Here is a 14,795-nt window from a genome sequence, read left to right as displayed (position 1 = left end):
ACTTTTGATGAATTTTTTGTTAGAATTCTATTTTATCTCTACTGTGCGTTCACTGGTTATTCTTTGGTCTAACGTTGTAGTGGCCGCCCTGGGATTTACAACGTGCACTGTAACTTACCGCGATGTACCTTTGGTTACACAGCCGCAGTGCGATGGCAGTGCGATGGCAGCCCCGTACATGGCAAGCCTCCACCCCACCTCGTGCTCTGAGTCGTCAGGCATTTTACTTCCTTCCTCACATGCTCTGAACTACACATTATTTTTGCTCTCTACAATCATCTTTTAAAAAAATATGTTGCGAGTAAAAAGTCTCTTGCATTTAGTAGCATGGCTGCCATTTCCAGCACCCTTCACTCCTTTGTGTAGATCTAAGACTCCATCTGGCATCGCCTTCCTTCTGCTTACAGGGCTTTAACATTTCCTACAGTGCCAGTCTGCTGGCGATGAATTCTCCCTGCTTGTTTTTCTAAAGAGGTTTATCTATTACCTTCATTTCTGAAGGATGTATTTGCCGAATACAGAATTCTTGGTTGACAATTAGTCTTCCCTTTCCGCACTTTAAAGAGGTGACCCCTCTGTCTTCTGGCTGCAGTCCCTGGTCCACTATGCGCCCTGTGAGCACCCCACCCCCTGCCCCTACCGGCTTTTATGTTTTCTCTTTACTGCTGTTTTTGGGGAGATTAATTATGATGTGCTGTGGTATAGTGGTGAATGTTTTCACTCCAGGGAGTTTGTTAAGGTCCTTCTATCTGTGGGTTTCTGACGTTCATCAAATTGGGAAGATTTTTGCCATTTCTTCAAATACTTTTTCTGTTCCTGTTCCTCTCCTCTCCTTCTGCAACTCAAATGACATGTGTTAGACTGGTAGTCTCACAGCTCAGTTCTCTGCTTTTCAGTCTTTTGTCTCGCTCCTTCATCTGGATCGATTCTGGTGCTATACATTCAAGTTCACTGATCTTTCTTCGGCAGTGTCTGACCTACCATTAATCCCACTCAGCAAAATTTTCTTTTCAGATACTGTTTTATCATATCTAGAAGTTCCATTTAGTTCTTTCTTAGATTCTCCATTTCTCTTCTCATTATTAGATCAAATATCTAACAGATGCTTTAAGGTCCTTGTCTGCTCTTTTTGTCATTCTCTCATTTCTGGGTGTTTTTCTATTCAGTTATTTTTTGCTTATTCATGGGTCACACTCAGTTCTTTGTATGATTCTTCAAATGTCTTGTTGGATGCTGAACATTGTAAACTTTGTTATTGAGGGCTGGATGTGTGTGTGCATTTTTCAAGAATTTGGGTTTTTTTCTGCAAGGTAGTTATTTTGGTTTGATCTTCTTGAGGCTTGTTTCAGAATGGCTTTGGCTTAGCCTTTATTCTGGGATTAATTTTGCCCTATTACACGTGACCTTCTGGAGTGTCCATTTCTACGGAGTGGCCTCTTAACTGTCTGCTGCAGCTCTAGGAACGGTCTGGCATCTTAGTGGTTCTTCTTGCACAGCCTCACGGGGCTTCGCCCTAAGCAAGTGCAGTTCGATCTTCAAGGGGACTCCCCTCCAGATCTCTGGAGCTCTTCCTCCGCATAGCTTCCTACTCGCCAGTACTCTGCCCAACAAATTCCAGCTGCCTCTGCCTCCCCAACTCCAATCTGTTTCCTCAACTCAGTGTGACCACTGCTTGGATTCCACCTCCACCCCCACTGTGCACTGCAGTCCAAAAAGGGCTTCCAGGCCGAATTCCGGGGTGGTCTCCGGGCCCGTTCTCATTTGTTTCCCTTCTCTCAGGGACGCCAGTATTGTGCTCCGTTCTAACATCTATGAGAGTTAGTTCTTATATTTTTCCAGTTCGTACTGGGAGGTTAATTCCAGATCCTGTTATTCTCTGATGGCTAACATGGAAGTCTTACCAAAGTTCTGAAATCCTCAAGTCTCTCTTAGACTGAGCACAAGTTGGGGCTTTGCCCATCAAATTCCCTGGGTCTTTCAACAGCTCAGATGTTTGATAGCTTTAACAAGAACCAAAACATTTTCCCCGTTTCTTATCTACAAACTCATGAGAGAGGTAGTATGGGTAAGTCCCATTTCACACAAAATTGAGGCTTAAGTTCCAGAGACATGCTCAAAGTAGACCGGGCAGCGCTAGAAGTCAGGTGCCCTGTCCCACCCTGCCCACCCCTAATGCCTGCATCTCCAAGGCTCCCGACTTCTCCATGAACTGCCTACAGACAGAAAAGGGAGGATGAACCGCCCCAAGGCTTTGGGGCCGAATGCCCGCCTCAAGCAAGATGTGTCATTGACATTTCACATTTTCTCTCTTAGTATCATATGACTTTGTCCAAGTACTTCTCAAAATGTACACTTAAAATGGTGTATATCATCTTATGTAAATTATACCTTGGTAAAATTAACTTTTTTAAAAAGTACATGACTTTTATATTGGGCTTTTTAATACATTCATATGAAGTAAAGTTTTATTATGAAAATAATGTTCCTCCCCTCAAACACCTGCGGTTATCTGTGGACTCACAGGGCCCAGATGAAGTGGCTGGACAACAGTCCGCTCCGGTTTCTGGCTTCACAGAGCTTTCCTGTTACGCAGGTACAAGAGGGTCTACAAAGTGCGCCAGGACATCTGCTTCCAAGAGAGCTGTGAAAGCACAAGCGTCAAGAAAACCCCAAACAGGTGCCATCTTGGGGAGAAGGCTCACGCTGTGTCCTGTGTCCTGTGTGTAGTTTACACAGTGACAGGGCAAGGGTGGCCCTGGAGACAGACCACTGTGTGATGCCACAGGCCCGCGGGCTGAGCCAAGCATTCTGTTTGCCCAGATGTGCAGCCGTGTACACATGCACATGTGTGCAAGAGAGCACAGATGGGTACAGCTGGGCACAGTGGGTGCTGGGGATCACATGGTGGGTGCTGGGGGTCATGGCTATGCTTATTCACACTGTACCTGGTACTACAATTGAAAACCAAAAAACGTTATTGGCAGCCAGGTATATACCTGCAAAGACAGTAAATCCCTACCTACTTTTCACTCACTCACAGCCAGGCCCGTTCTCCAAGGGCTCGGGGCAGTCCCAGGAACTCTGATATAAGGGACGGCCCGAGCACACCGCGTGCTTACAGAACAGCAGAGCTGAACCCGAGTCAGAGGCTTCACATACCACACGCTGGCCGAGTCACACACCACATGCTGGGTGTGGCACAGAAAAGCTGCCGTGTGCAAATCACTTGCCACAACTGCATGGCTCACATCCAGCCAGGTGGGCGCACACAGACTGGAATGCTGATCACTGTGACAGTGTCTCACTAATGACATTCCCCAAACTGGGCAAGATGTGGGCCAGAACAAGCCTGGGCACAGAAGCTGCAGGGCTGCAGACACAGTTTCTTTTTCATAAACCACATTCCTCTGTTTCAGGAAACAAAGTAACAGTTCAGCACTGGAGCAGTCTTAAGGTATGCCCCCCACCACCCTGCTGGGAAGTCATAGGGGGTCACAGGGGCCACGCCACGCTCCTCATCCCCACCCTTGGCCTTTTAAGAGAAGGTTCACTCCAGCCCTGGTTGGCTGAGGCCGGGATCAGAGGGGCGGGAAACAGCATGTGACAGAGAACATGGCCTTGGCACTGTCAGTCCATCAGATGGCAAGTCTCCATGTTCTTTCCGTCTACCCAAAGGTGTCAGTTCCTTCCCACCTCACACTCCAAAGACACACGTGTCCAAAACACACGCACTCCAAGCTTGCAAGCAAGTCACTACACAAATCTAATGTGGGTTTGAAATATTTATATTGCAGCAAGTAACCCAGAAGAATGTTTTTTTTAAACTCATTTAGCAAATCCATTTTAATAAAAACAGAAACTCAACTAATTATCAAAGTCTAGCTTTTAGAACAAAGTCTAGCCTGTAGAACCCATTCTTGAAACAACAGAGAAAACAGGAACATGTACACCCAGACACACACCCAAGAACAGAATGCAAAAATTTTCCATCCATAGTGACTGGGGACAGCCCAAGTCATGAGAAAAGATGTGAGGGCGTCACCAAATTAACAGGAGCAGCCAGCAGATTTCAGGTTTACAAACTGCAATGCTGCCCAAACACCCGACCCCTGGAGGATGCAGTCAGCCCCCCTCAGCAGGCCTGCCCCGCCCTTGGCCACAGCTGAGGGAGCGCACCCGGCATTCTGATGCAGCAAGAGCATCGGTCCTGTGCAGGCAGCGGCCCAGGACCACTGAGAAAAGCTTTTAAAGAGGAACCATATCATTCCCCTCATGCCCTGTTGTATTTTTTCTTCAAAGGAGTCAAGACGTTCTTATTACACTCCTTCAACCTCAGGAGTTTCTAAAGCCCAGGAAGACAAGGTCTGAAATTGGATTGAAAAGGACGCCTTGAGAGACAAGGTCCTGGCTGGCGCCCGACCCTCTGCAGCTCATCTCCTCTGGTCTCTAGAAGACGGCCTGCCAGGCTGGGCACCTGGCCACCCACCACCCTGCCTGGCAATGTTCTGGGACCAGTCGCCTCCTAGTCCTGCAATACACTTCACAGCTGTGCTATGACCCAGGCTGAGGTTTCTTAAAGGAGCAGTGTGTGCCACAGCAAATAATCCACCACCCTGTGTGTGCGCGTTAGCCCTGGATGAGCAAGGCAGCTGCCAGCTACTAACGCTTTTGCAATGTCCAGACACCAGTTCTGATTCCAAAGTCAGAGGCTCTCCCTGTGAGACCTGGCGGCCGAGCTGCTGTGGAAGCAGAGCTGGTGGGCTGGAGGGCGGGACAGAGGCGAGGTGGTCCTGAAAGGACAGTGAGTTCCAGGCGCTCACCTGCTCTCCTCCAGATTTATGCTGGTACGTCACAGGCTAGTGACCCATCCTACAAGCCCCTGGACTGTGAGAGCAGAAATGGAAATTCATACTAAGATGGGGTTCAGGCACTCTTGAGTTGACAGCTTTTCCTGTAAAGGGTCAGTCTACAAATACCTTGGGCTCTGGACCACTCTCTGCAGCAATTACCAGCTGGGTAGTCACAGCACAGACAGCCATAGACATGTGACCAAACAGCTGCAACTATATGCCAATCAAACTTTATTTACTAAAACAGGGAGTGCCAAGTCCCATGGGCCATGAGACCACCCAGGCTTCAGCCTTATGCAGAGAAAGCCATGCCCTGGACAACGTGTCACTCCAAAGCGCCAAGGCCCGGAGTCTCATGGAAGCCCCACACAAAGCCCCCGGGAAGCCAAGGCAGGATCTCCACCATGAGCAGCCAGGGCTCCTCCTTACATGTCTGAGCGCGGTGGAGACGGACAAGCGGGCAGCTAGACGGAAGGCGTGGGAGGCCTCTTCTAGTCCGTGGCAAGAGTGGCGCCGTCTCAGACGACTGGCCCTAAGCAGCCTCTCGCAGTCCCGTCTCCATAGCAGAGCCTGCTCACCACGCCTCCTGCCCTCCAGCACCTTCTGAGCAGCTGTCCCCGCCCTGCAGATGAGGTAAAAGCCGAAGAAGCTGGCCACTCCGGGCCATGCTGAGCGTCCCAGCTCCTGGAACCAAGCTCAAGCCTGCATCTCCCCTGCCTGGCCTGGCAGCGTCCCGGCCGCGGAGGGCTCCCGACCTTCATCTTCTATAGAACACTTCTGAAAAGAGTATATTTCAGCTTTTTATTTTTACTAAAATTTTGTGCACGTATGTCTGATTTATTGCAATTTGTTACTTTCAGAAAGGAGGAATACTCAGTTCAAGAAGTCTCTGCTGTACTCCAGAAAGCCCCGTTTCCAAGGCCCCCCTGGAGAAGCCAGCTGAGCTCAGCCAAGGGGCTCCAACACTGGGTGAATGGAGAGAAAGCACAGAGACAGACACGGACTGCTGGCTCCTGGACTGTGGCAACCGGGGCCAGTCACCAAGCATCCGTGTGACCTGCTGCATCGCCAGCCAACGGCAGGATCAAGTGGCATCACTGGAAAAGTCCACCTAACTCTACCGCCGTGTTAATGACCTCAAGCCACAAGGGGAACGTCGAAACGGTCTAGGGTTTATCACGCTAGCATTTGTTTCTGTAAGAAAGTCTACTGAGTCCTGAGCGTGGTGCGCTGTCTGGAGACTGGCTAGTCAGTTACTTGGGAAAAGACTCCCTGATGTTAAAGGAGTGACAGTCCATCCTGGAAATGTCCCAAATGAGCCACTGCTTTTTTCACATGGCTTAAAACTCTTATTCTTAAACTCTTTAATTCTTAAAGCTTTAACATCTTCCTTAAAACTACCCAAAGCCCACCCAAGGAAGACGGTAATCAATCAGGGCCCAACATTTCCCTCCTGTCAAGGTGAAAGGAGCACCTGTGAGTCGCCAAGGAAGCAACGTGGCGCCTAACCTCAGGTGAACTGACTGTGTGGTCACGCACAGATTCAGGCTCCTCCGCAGTTCTCCAGCAGCACACAAGGACTCTCGGTTCCAGGAACGTGTCACACAGGGATGCACAAAGGAGGAGAGTCACTGGCACAGAGTTAAATGTCTTCATTTTCAAATAATGTGCCCATGGCCGAGAAAGGCAGTGAAGACGACCTCCCTGGCTCCCCCCAGCACAAGCCAACGCCAGCACTCGCTCAGCAGGACTCCCGCTGGCAAACCATTGCCACTTAAGTGGGACTCGGAGGCCAAGGATTCACTGAGCTACTTTTCTTCTGCAAAGCAATGTCTCTCTCCCAGTCGTGCTTGAATATGAGCCTGGAGGGGGCAGCTGGCACTCTGCAGGCTGCACCCCCGAAGAACACAGCTCCGGGCTGCTGACAGCACGCCAGGGCCTAGGGAGGGCTCCTTGGAGACCAGCTTCTGCTTCTCTTTTAGATAAAGGAATACAGTAAATGTAAGCCCACATAAAATCTCGAGTTCCCATGAACCAAGTCACATCCTGCTGGACCAAGCCTTCCCACGGAGACCCGGCCTCAGCGCTGCTGTTTTGGGTCACATCCATCGCAGGACTGTCCTGTGTGGTAGGATGCTGACAGCAGCCCTGGCCTAGAGCCACAAGATCCCAACTGCACTACCTGCCTAGCAGCCAAGTCCCCAGGTGTGCTAGATGATCAAGATAGCCTCAGGTGAGAGCCGTGCCAACAGGCTCCTACATGGCCTCTACGGAAAAAGAAGGCCAGGCCCCAGGAGTCTCCACAGCTGTTAAAATGCTGCCAAGCCCCGAATGTTCATCACATCACCAAGAATGTTTTGTGCAGCATCTATCCTGTGCCAGTCCCTCCCAAGAAGGGATACCCAGAATGCTCTAAGACACCGATCCTCCCACCTTGCGTGGGGCTCCTGTCAGCAGGGCAGGCCTCTCCCTCAGAGGTGACCCCAGGCTCAGCACATTCCGTTCCCTGGCCTGACACGAATCACTGTTCAGACCCCTGAGCTCCCTGAGGGGTCTGCCACCCCCTCTGGCATCATGGAGAGCTCCCTGCCGTGGCTCCACGCCCCACCCTGCCCTGCCCCTGGTCTCAGAACCTGCCTGTAAAGTGGGCAGGGATGGCTGGAGAGGCCCGCTCCATGTCCCCTTTCTGTGTGTCCACTCCAGGTCCGCCCTCAGCTGCAACAGACTTCAGGCCTGGGCATGGCCCACTGGCCATTAGCTGGTGTGAGAACAAACTTCCGCGAGGGCAAAGGCGAGGCCGTCCTTCCAGGGAGAGAGAAGCCCGACGGTCCGCCAGCATGAGGGGCTGCACGGAACGAAACCACATCCCGGCTCCCTTTCCTCTGCTGTGCACAGAATGCAATTGGGACGCGGTATTTTTATGGAAAGCCTGCTAACTGTTTTCATGAAATAAAGTACCGTGATGTCCTAAAAGCTCGCTGCCTTCTCCTGATTCTGTCTTCATCACTAGAAGGAAATGTAAGAAGACATCTGGACCAGGAAGAACCTCACCCCAGCCCTGTCGTGGAATCACCACCCACAGACACAACGGGGAAAATAAAGCCGAATTCTGACGCACTGACTCCCCCTACCTGAACAGCTCTACGTAAATCTTTTACTCAGGACAGAAGAGAGCCTTCCCCAGAGACCTGGCAACAGGTCACACTCCAGTTTAGTTTGACCTACATTTCGGGTGACTTAGAATAGTTTTTTAACCAGAAGGACAGTTTTTAAATGAAAAATCATCTGAGAAGATCCTAGTGAAGCTCCCAAGAGAAAATTAAGAGAATATTCTTTGACACCTCTGGGTGCTTAGTTCCAGTCAGTTCCTTCCATCACTCCCCCAACCCCAACCCCTCCCCCTCCGCCTCCCCCTCCCCCTCCTCCCCGACCAGACTTGCGCTTTTCTCATCAGGCACGTGGCTCTCAGACTCTTCTTCTTCTTCCCGAGCCAAGAGCTTTTTAAAAACCTGAAACTCCTCGGCAGAAGAACAGGCTGTCCTGGCCAAAAACTCGGCTTCTGAAACTCTGAGAATGTCCTTGAGTGAAGGGTTGGCGACCTGTGTCTGCCCCTTCTTATCAGGAGTCTGGTACCTTCCCAGGCGCTCGAGGAACACGTGTCTCTGCCTGGTCTTGGCTATGGAGTACTGCAGGAAGTCGGTCCTCACCACGTCCACGTGCTGAAGCCCCATCCTAAAATAGGCATACTGGGGCAGACACAGTTAGGAATCTCAGGCGCAGAAACCTGAACCTCTTGTTCCACGATCCATATAAACACAAGTCATCTAAAAGCACTCAAAAAGAACTGCCTATTTAACAGTGGCAGGACACTATGATACCAGCATTTGCATGATGGCTAAGTTTTCAAAGCATATTGAGAAAAATGCAGAAAATAAAAGTGCAGGAAGAGAAATTAAGAACTGTTTTTCTTCAGATAGGGGAAGGAAAACTCAGTATGGAAACAATATGCAAAGATTTCAGAAAAAAGTCATCATAATTGTCACCAAAAAACCAGAACAATTGTCAGTTACATCAAAAAATTAACAAGCAAAGTATGTTCAAAAGATTGGAAGATTTTGGCTCTAAGTTGACTATTTCAAACAGAGACCCCATTTGGACTCTAAGAATGGGACTGGGTCATTCACTATTAATGGCAGAAAAGCTGCAGAGCAGGTTTTACTGTGAACAAGTGAAAGAGCCAAAACTAGATTCTCTCTGGGTGGTGCATGTGGAGGACCTAAGCCATTTCCCTGTCTGCTCCCCCTCAGGGTGCCCTCACCGGCAGAGCTGACACTTGCCATGACTGGCCTGCTCACCCATCAGCTACTCTCACCTGGAATTTGTATTCCAGTTCAGCAGGGTCCTCCCGAAGAACGTGAGGGCATCTGTGCAAAATCTGGGTCACCTGCCGCCCCGTGAAGAGGCACTTCTCTCTGAGAACGCTGACGATGCTGTCAAGGTCACGCTGACGCACGGTGAAAATGTCAGGGTAACACTGAAGTACCCTCTTTAGTTTCCCTAAAAGTACATAATTCCAGGATATTCCAGAAACCCAAGGGGCCAGTTGCACCCAGTTAAAGCCAGCATTTAGAAAGCAGACAAGGATCCTGCACAAGCAAGTCGGCTTCACCCATGTCTTCCCAGAGCACCATGGACGTGGAGGAGCCAGAACACATCTCCCTCTCACTTCTCCAACTCACCAACCCACCCTCCCCGGCCTCCCAGCTGAAAGGTGCCAGCTTCACATTCTAGGCCACCTCCCCCTCCTCCTCACTCCAAAGGAATTTCACAGGGATTTACTGGGAAGATCAGACAGTACAAGGGGAATGGTAGCTGTGCTGGGGCTCTGGGCGGATGCTCACCTCCATAGTAAAAGTCACGGAATCTTTCACAACCAACATTCCTAAAACCTGGGAACCTGACCTCACTGGAAAGGGGTTCCAGGACAACACTTAATGTGACAGCAGGAATGGTATGGAAAGCAGCCATGGACACCGATGTCCCAGCCCACTTAACAGCTCATTGGATGACCTTTCACGTCATCCAAACCAGGACATTTTGGAGTGAAAGAAACCCTATTAATAACTGCATAAGGATAACTGATAGACACTGAGACTATTGTAGGCAAACTGGGGCATGTGGATAGTTGGGCAAAACTTAGTACTTGGCAACTTGAGTTATTTAAACTGCTAATTAAAATCTTCCTAGCAGTTAAGTTAGTCAGTGTCTTGCTAAAACACATTGGGAATTAATTTCAGGAGCTCAGATGCTCTCTCTGTCGCTGAAGGTGGTGCTGAGCTGGCTAGCTCATGGCCATGGTACACAGGCACAGAGTTTAGCCTTTAACAGGTCACCTGTTAAGAAATACACAAGCTATATTTTTGCTTGTGTTGAGAAGGAGGCCTATCAAGATCCTCTGAAATAGTGGATCCCCAACCCTTTTCTCCCCACCCCAACAGAATCTTACCAGTAGGAATCAAGAATGAAAAAAAAAGAACAGTGGAAACCCTCTGGTCAAAGTGAGTAGGGGTCCTTGGGGACCTTCACGGGCCCCAGGCCCCTTCTCCAGAAGGCCCCAAAAGAGACTGAGTGAACCTGTGTATCCTTGAGGCATGAACCCTGTTGGGGTGGAGCTGGGGACTAGAGGGACCAGCCACCCCGACATTTCCAGGAATCTGTAAGACCTCATGTTCCACAGTGAATCAAGACACCTAGTTGGAATCCAAGTCTTTACAAGGGACTTTGTAGATCTTTGGCTTTTCCATCATAGACACAAAGTACAAGTCAAGTTGAACATCAAAAGTCACACACATACATGTACACAAATATCACATATGCTAACATCTACGTGCTGTACGCATACCATGTTCTAAATGCTGGAGCTCCTACAACAGAACCCAGGCAAAGTCCCTGCCTGTCACTCAATCCCCGTGCCCTCTGGTAATGCCCTCTGCAGAGGTCCCTCCTCTCCCTCACATCTAAGCTGAACCACACATTACTCACCAGGCCATTTCCCAGAAGCCTCCCTAATCCATCTCACCTGAACTACACGCTCCCTAGCTCTGACTCCTCAGCACCATAAATGACATTACACCTTCTCGTACCTTCTCCAAGGCCAAGCTTCCTCAGGTAACTGGAGCGCTTCCTCATTTGCATTATAGGCAGTTTCAATAATTGAGGACTTTTCTTCAAGGCCACATACACAGGCTCTGGATTCAAACCCAAGAGTAGTAATTCTGAAATGATGTCAAGCAACTGTTGAGGGTGGGTACCTGGTTGTACACTGAGCAGTCCGTGAATGTGGACATCACTGAAGCCCATGTCCACGAGGGAAAGGACGACCTCCTCTCGCTCCAAGGACCCTCGAGCCACAGGAGTCCTCTGCTTCTCAAGGAGGCACTGAGTCAGATTTGTCCTGCACTCCGGTTCCTGAACATCATTTTTGGTTTCAACATAGGTTTCCTCAAGGCCCCCTCCACTGGAGGCCATGGTCCGTCTACGAAGCAAAGAAGCAGTCACCCTCTTCTGTGCTCCATGAAGAGTCTGCCCAGCAACACAGGCCCAGGTGAGGGGGATGAGGCAGTGCCGACCAAAGGCCTACAAGACAGCACCCACGGGAGTCAATTCTTCCCCGCCCCAGTGGAGTGGACACCACAAGATCTCTGAGCCAAGGTATTCGGTGCCTCGCTCCCACACCAACCTAACAGTTTTAGTAAGCAATCTGCAAAATCATATCTGAACTTAAAAATCCTACAGAGAAGGAAGTTCACGTAAAGAGAACAGAGCATTGCAAGATGGCAGAGATCAGAATCAAGCAAGTCTCCGTTAGCTTTTGCTGTTGCAACTGAGGGAAACGGGCAGGGGCAGAACCACTTCAGCTTAAAGCTAACTTGGGTGGGGGTACTTTCCCCCTACCCTTTAAGGTTCAGTGAGGGTATGGGGGCTGCCAATTCCACTGAAAATAGATTGACAAGGAGAAAAAAGGTTTGTTCATATGCATATGGCAGCTCAACGAGGCGGCTCCCTAAAAGGCTAAGATTACCGAGCAAACAGGGTGGCAGGGGAGGCTTCTACGGGCAGAACAAACTGGTTTCTAGGGGAACAACCTGCAGGGAGATAAGTGTGTGGTAATCCTTGTTCACGCAGATCCTTCCTTCATGACCATGAAACTCCCCAGGGGAGTCCTCCGCATCCGCACTCCCGAGAGTTCCCGCTATTGACGAGGAAGCTCCGAGAAGGCTCTGCCGGTAGCTACTGAATCGCAACTGTCTTTACTGTAAAATAATTTTCACGCCACCTCTGGGGGTCCGAATTTTGGTGCCCACACCTGAAAAATCTGGCCCTCGCCCTCGTCAGCCAACTTGCGTACACAATTCCCGCCGACTTCAAACACCCGGCGCTCAGGCGAGCGCGTAACCAGGCACCGACCTCGCCGGCACCCCGCAACTCTGGCATCGCGCCCGAGCCCCTCTCCCGCGCCGCGGGCCGCCGCAGCCCGTCCGCCGGGCGAGCCGCCCCCAAGCCCGCCTGGCTCGCCCCCGGACGCGGGGGCCGCCGGCCGGGGGCAGGCGCACTACAGGCGCGCTGCCGGGGCAGAGCGCCGCGGGCCCAGCGGCAGCGGCGGGTCGGCGCACCCCGGCCCCGCCCGCCACCCCGCGGAGCCCTGGCCCCCGACGCGACCTCACCCGCCAGCGGAGCGCCGCCATAGCCCGGACGCGCCCGCTGCGCCCCTGGCGCCGGAAGCAGGGCCGCCGCTTCCGCCCTCCGTGCCGCCGCTTCCGCTCTCCGTGCCGCCGCTTCCGCCCTCCGTGCCGCCGCTTCCGCTCTCCGTACCGCCGCTTCCGCCCTCCGTGTCGCGAGCGCAGAAGCACGGGAAGCGGGTTCCACCGCCCCCCTGCGAGAACGTGTCCCGCGCGGCGCCGGCCGGGCCCGGGGTCTCCGCTGGTGCAGTGACTCGGCTCGACTGTGTGGAGACCCGCGTCCCAGGGCGGCAGCGCACGCGCACGCTGAGGGCAGGTGTGTCCCGGCGGGGTTCACACGCCCGGAGGAACCCGAGGGACGGAAGGACGGAGCCGTGCCCGCCGCGCGTCCCGTCTCCTCTGGGGCCGAAACCCAGGGGCGTTCCGGGCTCCCCTGTATTCACCCTCGAACTCCAGATCAGACCTACCGTGGTTCGGTGGTACATCGGGACATCTTTCAGAAGGGCAGTTGTGAAGAAGAGTTGAAAGGTGTGCTTTCTTAGCTGCCGAAACTGCAGAGCCTTAACTTGCAAGCGTTTCTTGTTTTATCTGCTTGGTTCTGAACCGAGAAAAATGACCTGCTTCTTGCAGGGTCACAATACACAGAGTACTTGCTCTGTGCCAGGCACCAGCTAGAAAACGTATGTTTTTACAAAGGGATTATGTCAAATAAAAGGAAGGTTTTAAACTGGGTGGAATAAAATTGGTTGTTTTTGTTTGTTTTACTCTAAGTTTCTTCTTAAAATACTCCAACTGTCAGCATCTCAAATAAATTATGTGAATGCTTTTACATCCAAAGCTTAAGAAAATCCTTGTGTGCTGTCCGCACTCCCAAACAGGGTTGGCTCCGCCGGCATCCAGGGATTAATTACTCTAATCAGGTGACAGCAACCTCAGTCCTCTGGGGAACTGAGTCCCTGGGGTCGGGCCGGGACCTGCGAGGAAGCCTGTCGGCCTCCGCCTCAGCACTTTCTATGTCATTCTTTCTAAGCACACTCAAAGCATCAGCCCTTCCACTGCCAACAGTCAGATTGAGTTTTAAGTATCTTTTCTTATAAAGAAGTAACAGTTCTTAGAGCCAGGACTTTGCATTCTCAGCCCACTGTACACCTGTTCAAAAAAATAAAATTCTGTAACTTATGTCTTAAGTATCATAAACACTACAAGGAACAACTTTTGGGTTTTTTTCTCTCTTGAAAACAGTTCTTAGAACATCAAGAAGCTCCTCTGAACTCTGCTGAGTAAACGTCACTAACTTTTTAGCACACACTTTCCATTGCTAAAAACCCTGCCTTCACTGTCCCTGGCAGAGGAGGGTCTCCTGTGACAGCAGGCGCCAGCAGTGCCTTGTAAGGGAAGCGGGTAGGCATAGCCCACGTCCTGCTAGATGAGTATAAAATTAACTGTTAGCTGAGCCTCCTGAGATCTGAGGCCAGTTGAGTGCCTCCTAAATGAGCGTTAGGAAGCGAGCACGGGACCCTACCAGAAGCGACCTGGCCCCTGAGGCTCTAGGTAGGGGGAGCCTCAGAACCTGCAGGAAGCAATGTGTGGGATTTTACTCTTGATTTTACTCTCCCTGCTGTCTCAGCAGAGGACAAAACTGCAAGGTTCCCTCTTATCCCTAACCACTTCCTCCCCTCCAGCAGATGCAGAATACAGGCTGGCTTTCACCAACTCTAGCTGCTTCCATCTCAGAGGAGGGGCTGGAGTTGGGGGGGGGGGGCATCTGAGTGACAGCTGCACTGGGACCTGAGCAAGATGGAAGCAGCCAGTCAGGGCTGGATACCCCCACACGGCGTACACCCTGGGGGACACCCCCATTAGGCCGCAAGGTGGGGCCTTGGACAGGATGCCCCCGTATGAACACAGAAGTGGGGCCTGAGCTGGCTGTTGGATGGCAGGGAGGGTGTGGTGGGTGGACAGCAGAGTCCTGCTACAGACCTCATGCATAGCACAGGCCTGACAGATGGTGGGCCGGGCCAGGACAGGTGTGCACAGGGGTAAGGGAAGTGCCTGGGAACACCACAACCCCCTACCCTCTTTAGACTGAGCGAGCTGCAGAGTTTGGGGCCCACCCACCCGCATGGCAGGGACCTCCAAACTGACCAAGACTGAACCTCTCTGCAGCTATGGCAAGTGCAGCACAGAAACAGGAAAACAAATGAAG

General features: G+C 51.4%; 2 protein-coding genes across 11 annotated transcripts in view; one reads left to right on the top strand and one right to left on the bottom strand.

The window, feature by feature from the left end:
• The window catches only part of SNED1 (sushi, nidogen and EGF like domains 1), a 74,084-nt gene extending 66,401 nt beyond the window's left edge, over positions 1–7,683 (top strand). For 2 of the 10 annotated variants that reach the window (XM_037009572.2, XM_037009571.2), the window contains 2 exons: positions 2,594–2,677; positions 3,041–3,410. In XM_037009572.2, the coding sequence (XP_036865467.2) occupies positions 2,594–2,677; positions 3,041–3,308 (352 nt within the window). In that variant the 3' untranslated portion in view covers positions 3,309–3,410. The other 8 variants (XR_005058906.2, XR_005058905.2, XM_037009580.2 and 5 more) reach the window with 8 other exon arrangements.
• On the bottom strand, positions 7,496–12,915 carry MTERF4 (mitochondrial transcription termination factor 4). The gene is made up of 4 exons (XM_037009587.2): positions 12,575–12,915; positions 10,994–11,486; positions 9,223–9,407; positions 7,496–8,596 (listed from the first exon to the last, which is right to left on the bottom strand). Exons 1-4 carry the CDS (start codon positions 12,593–12,595, stop codon positions 8,225–8,227), a joined length of 1,071 nt encoding a protein of 356 aa, XP_036865482.2. The 5' UTR covers positions 12,596–12,915; the 3' UTR covers positions 7,496–8,224.
• Positions 12,916–14,795: the final 1,880 nt, after the last annotated feature.

Source organism: Manis javanica, chromosome 12 (genome assembly GCF_040802235.1).
Source record: "Manis javanica isolate MJ-LG chromosome 12, MJ_LKY, whole genome shotgun sequence".
Lineage (NCBI taxonomy): Eukaryota > Metazoa > Chordata > Mammalia > Pholidota > Manidae > Manis > Manis javanica.
This window is presented reverse-complemented; position numbering and strand designations above follow the sequence as displayed.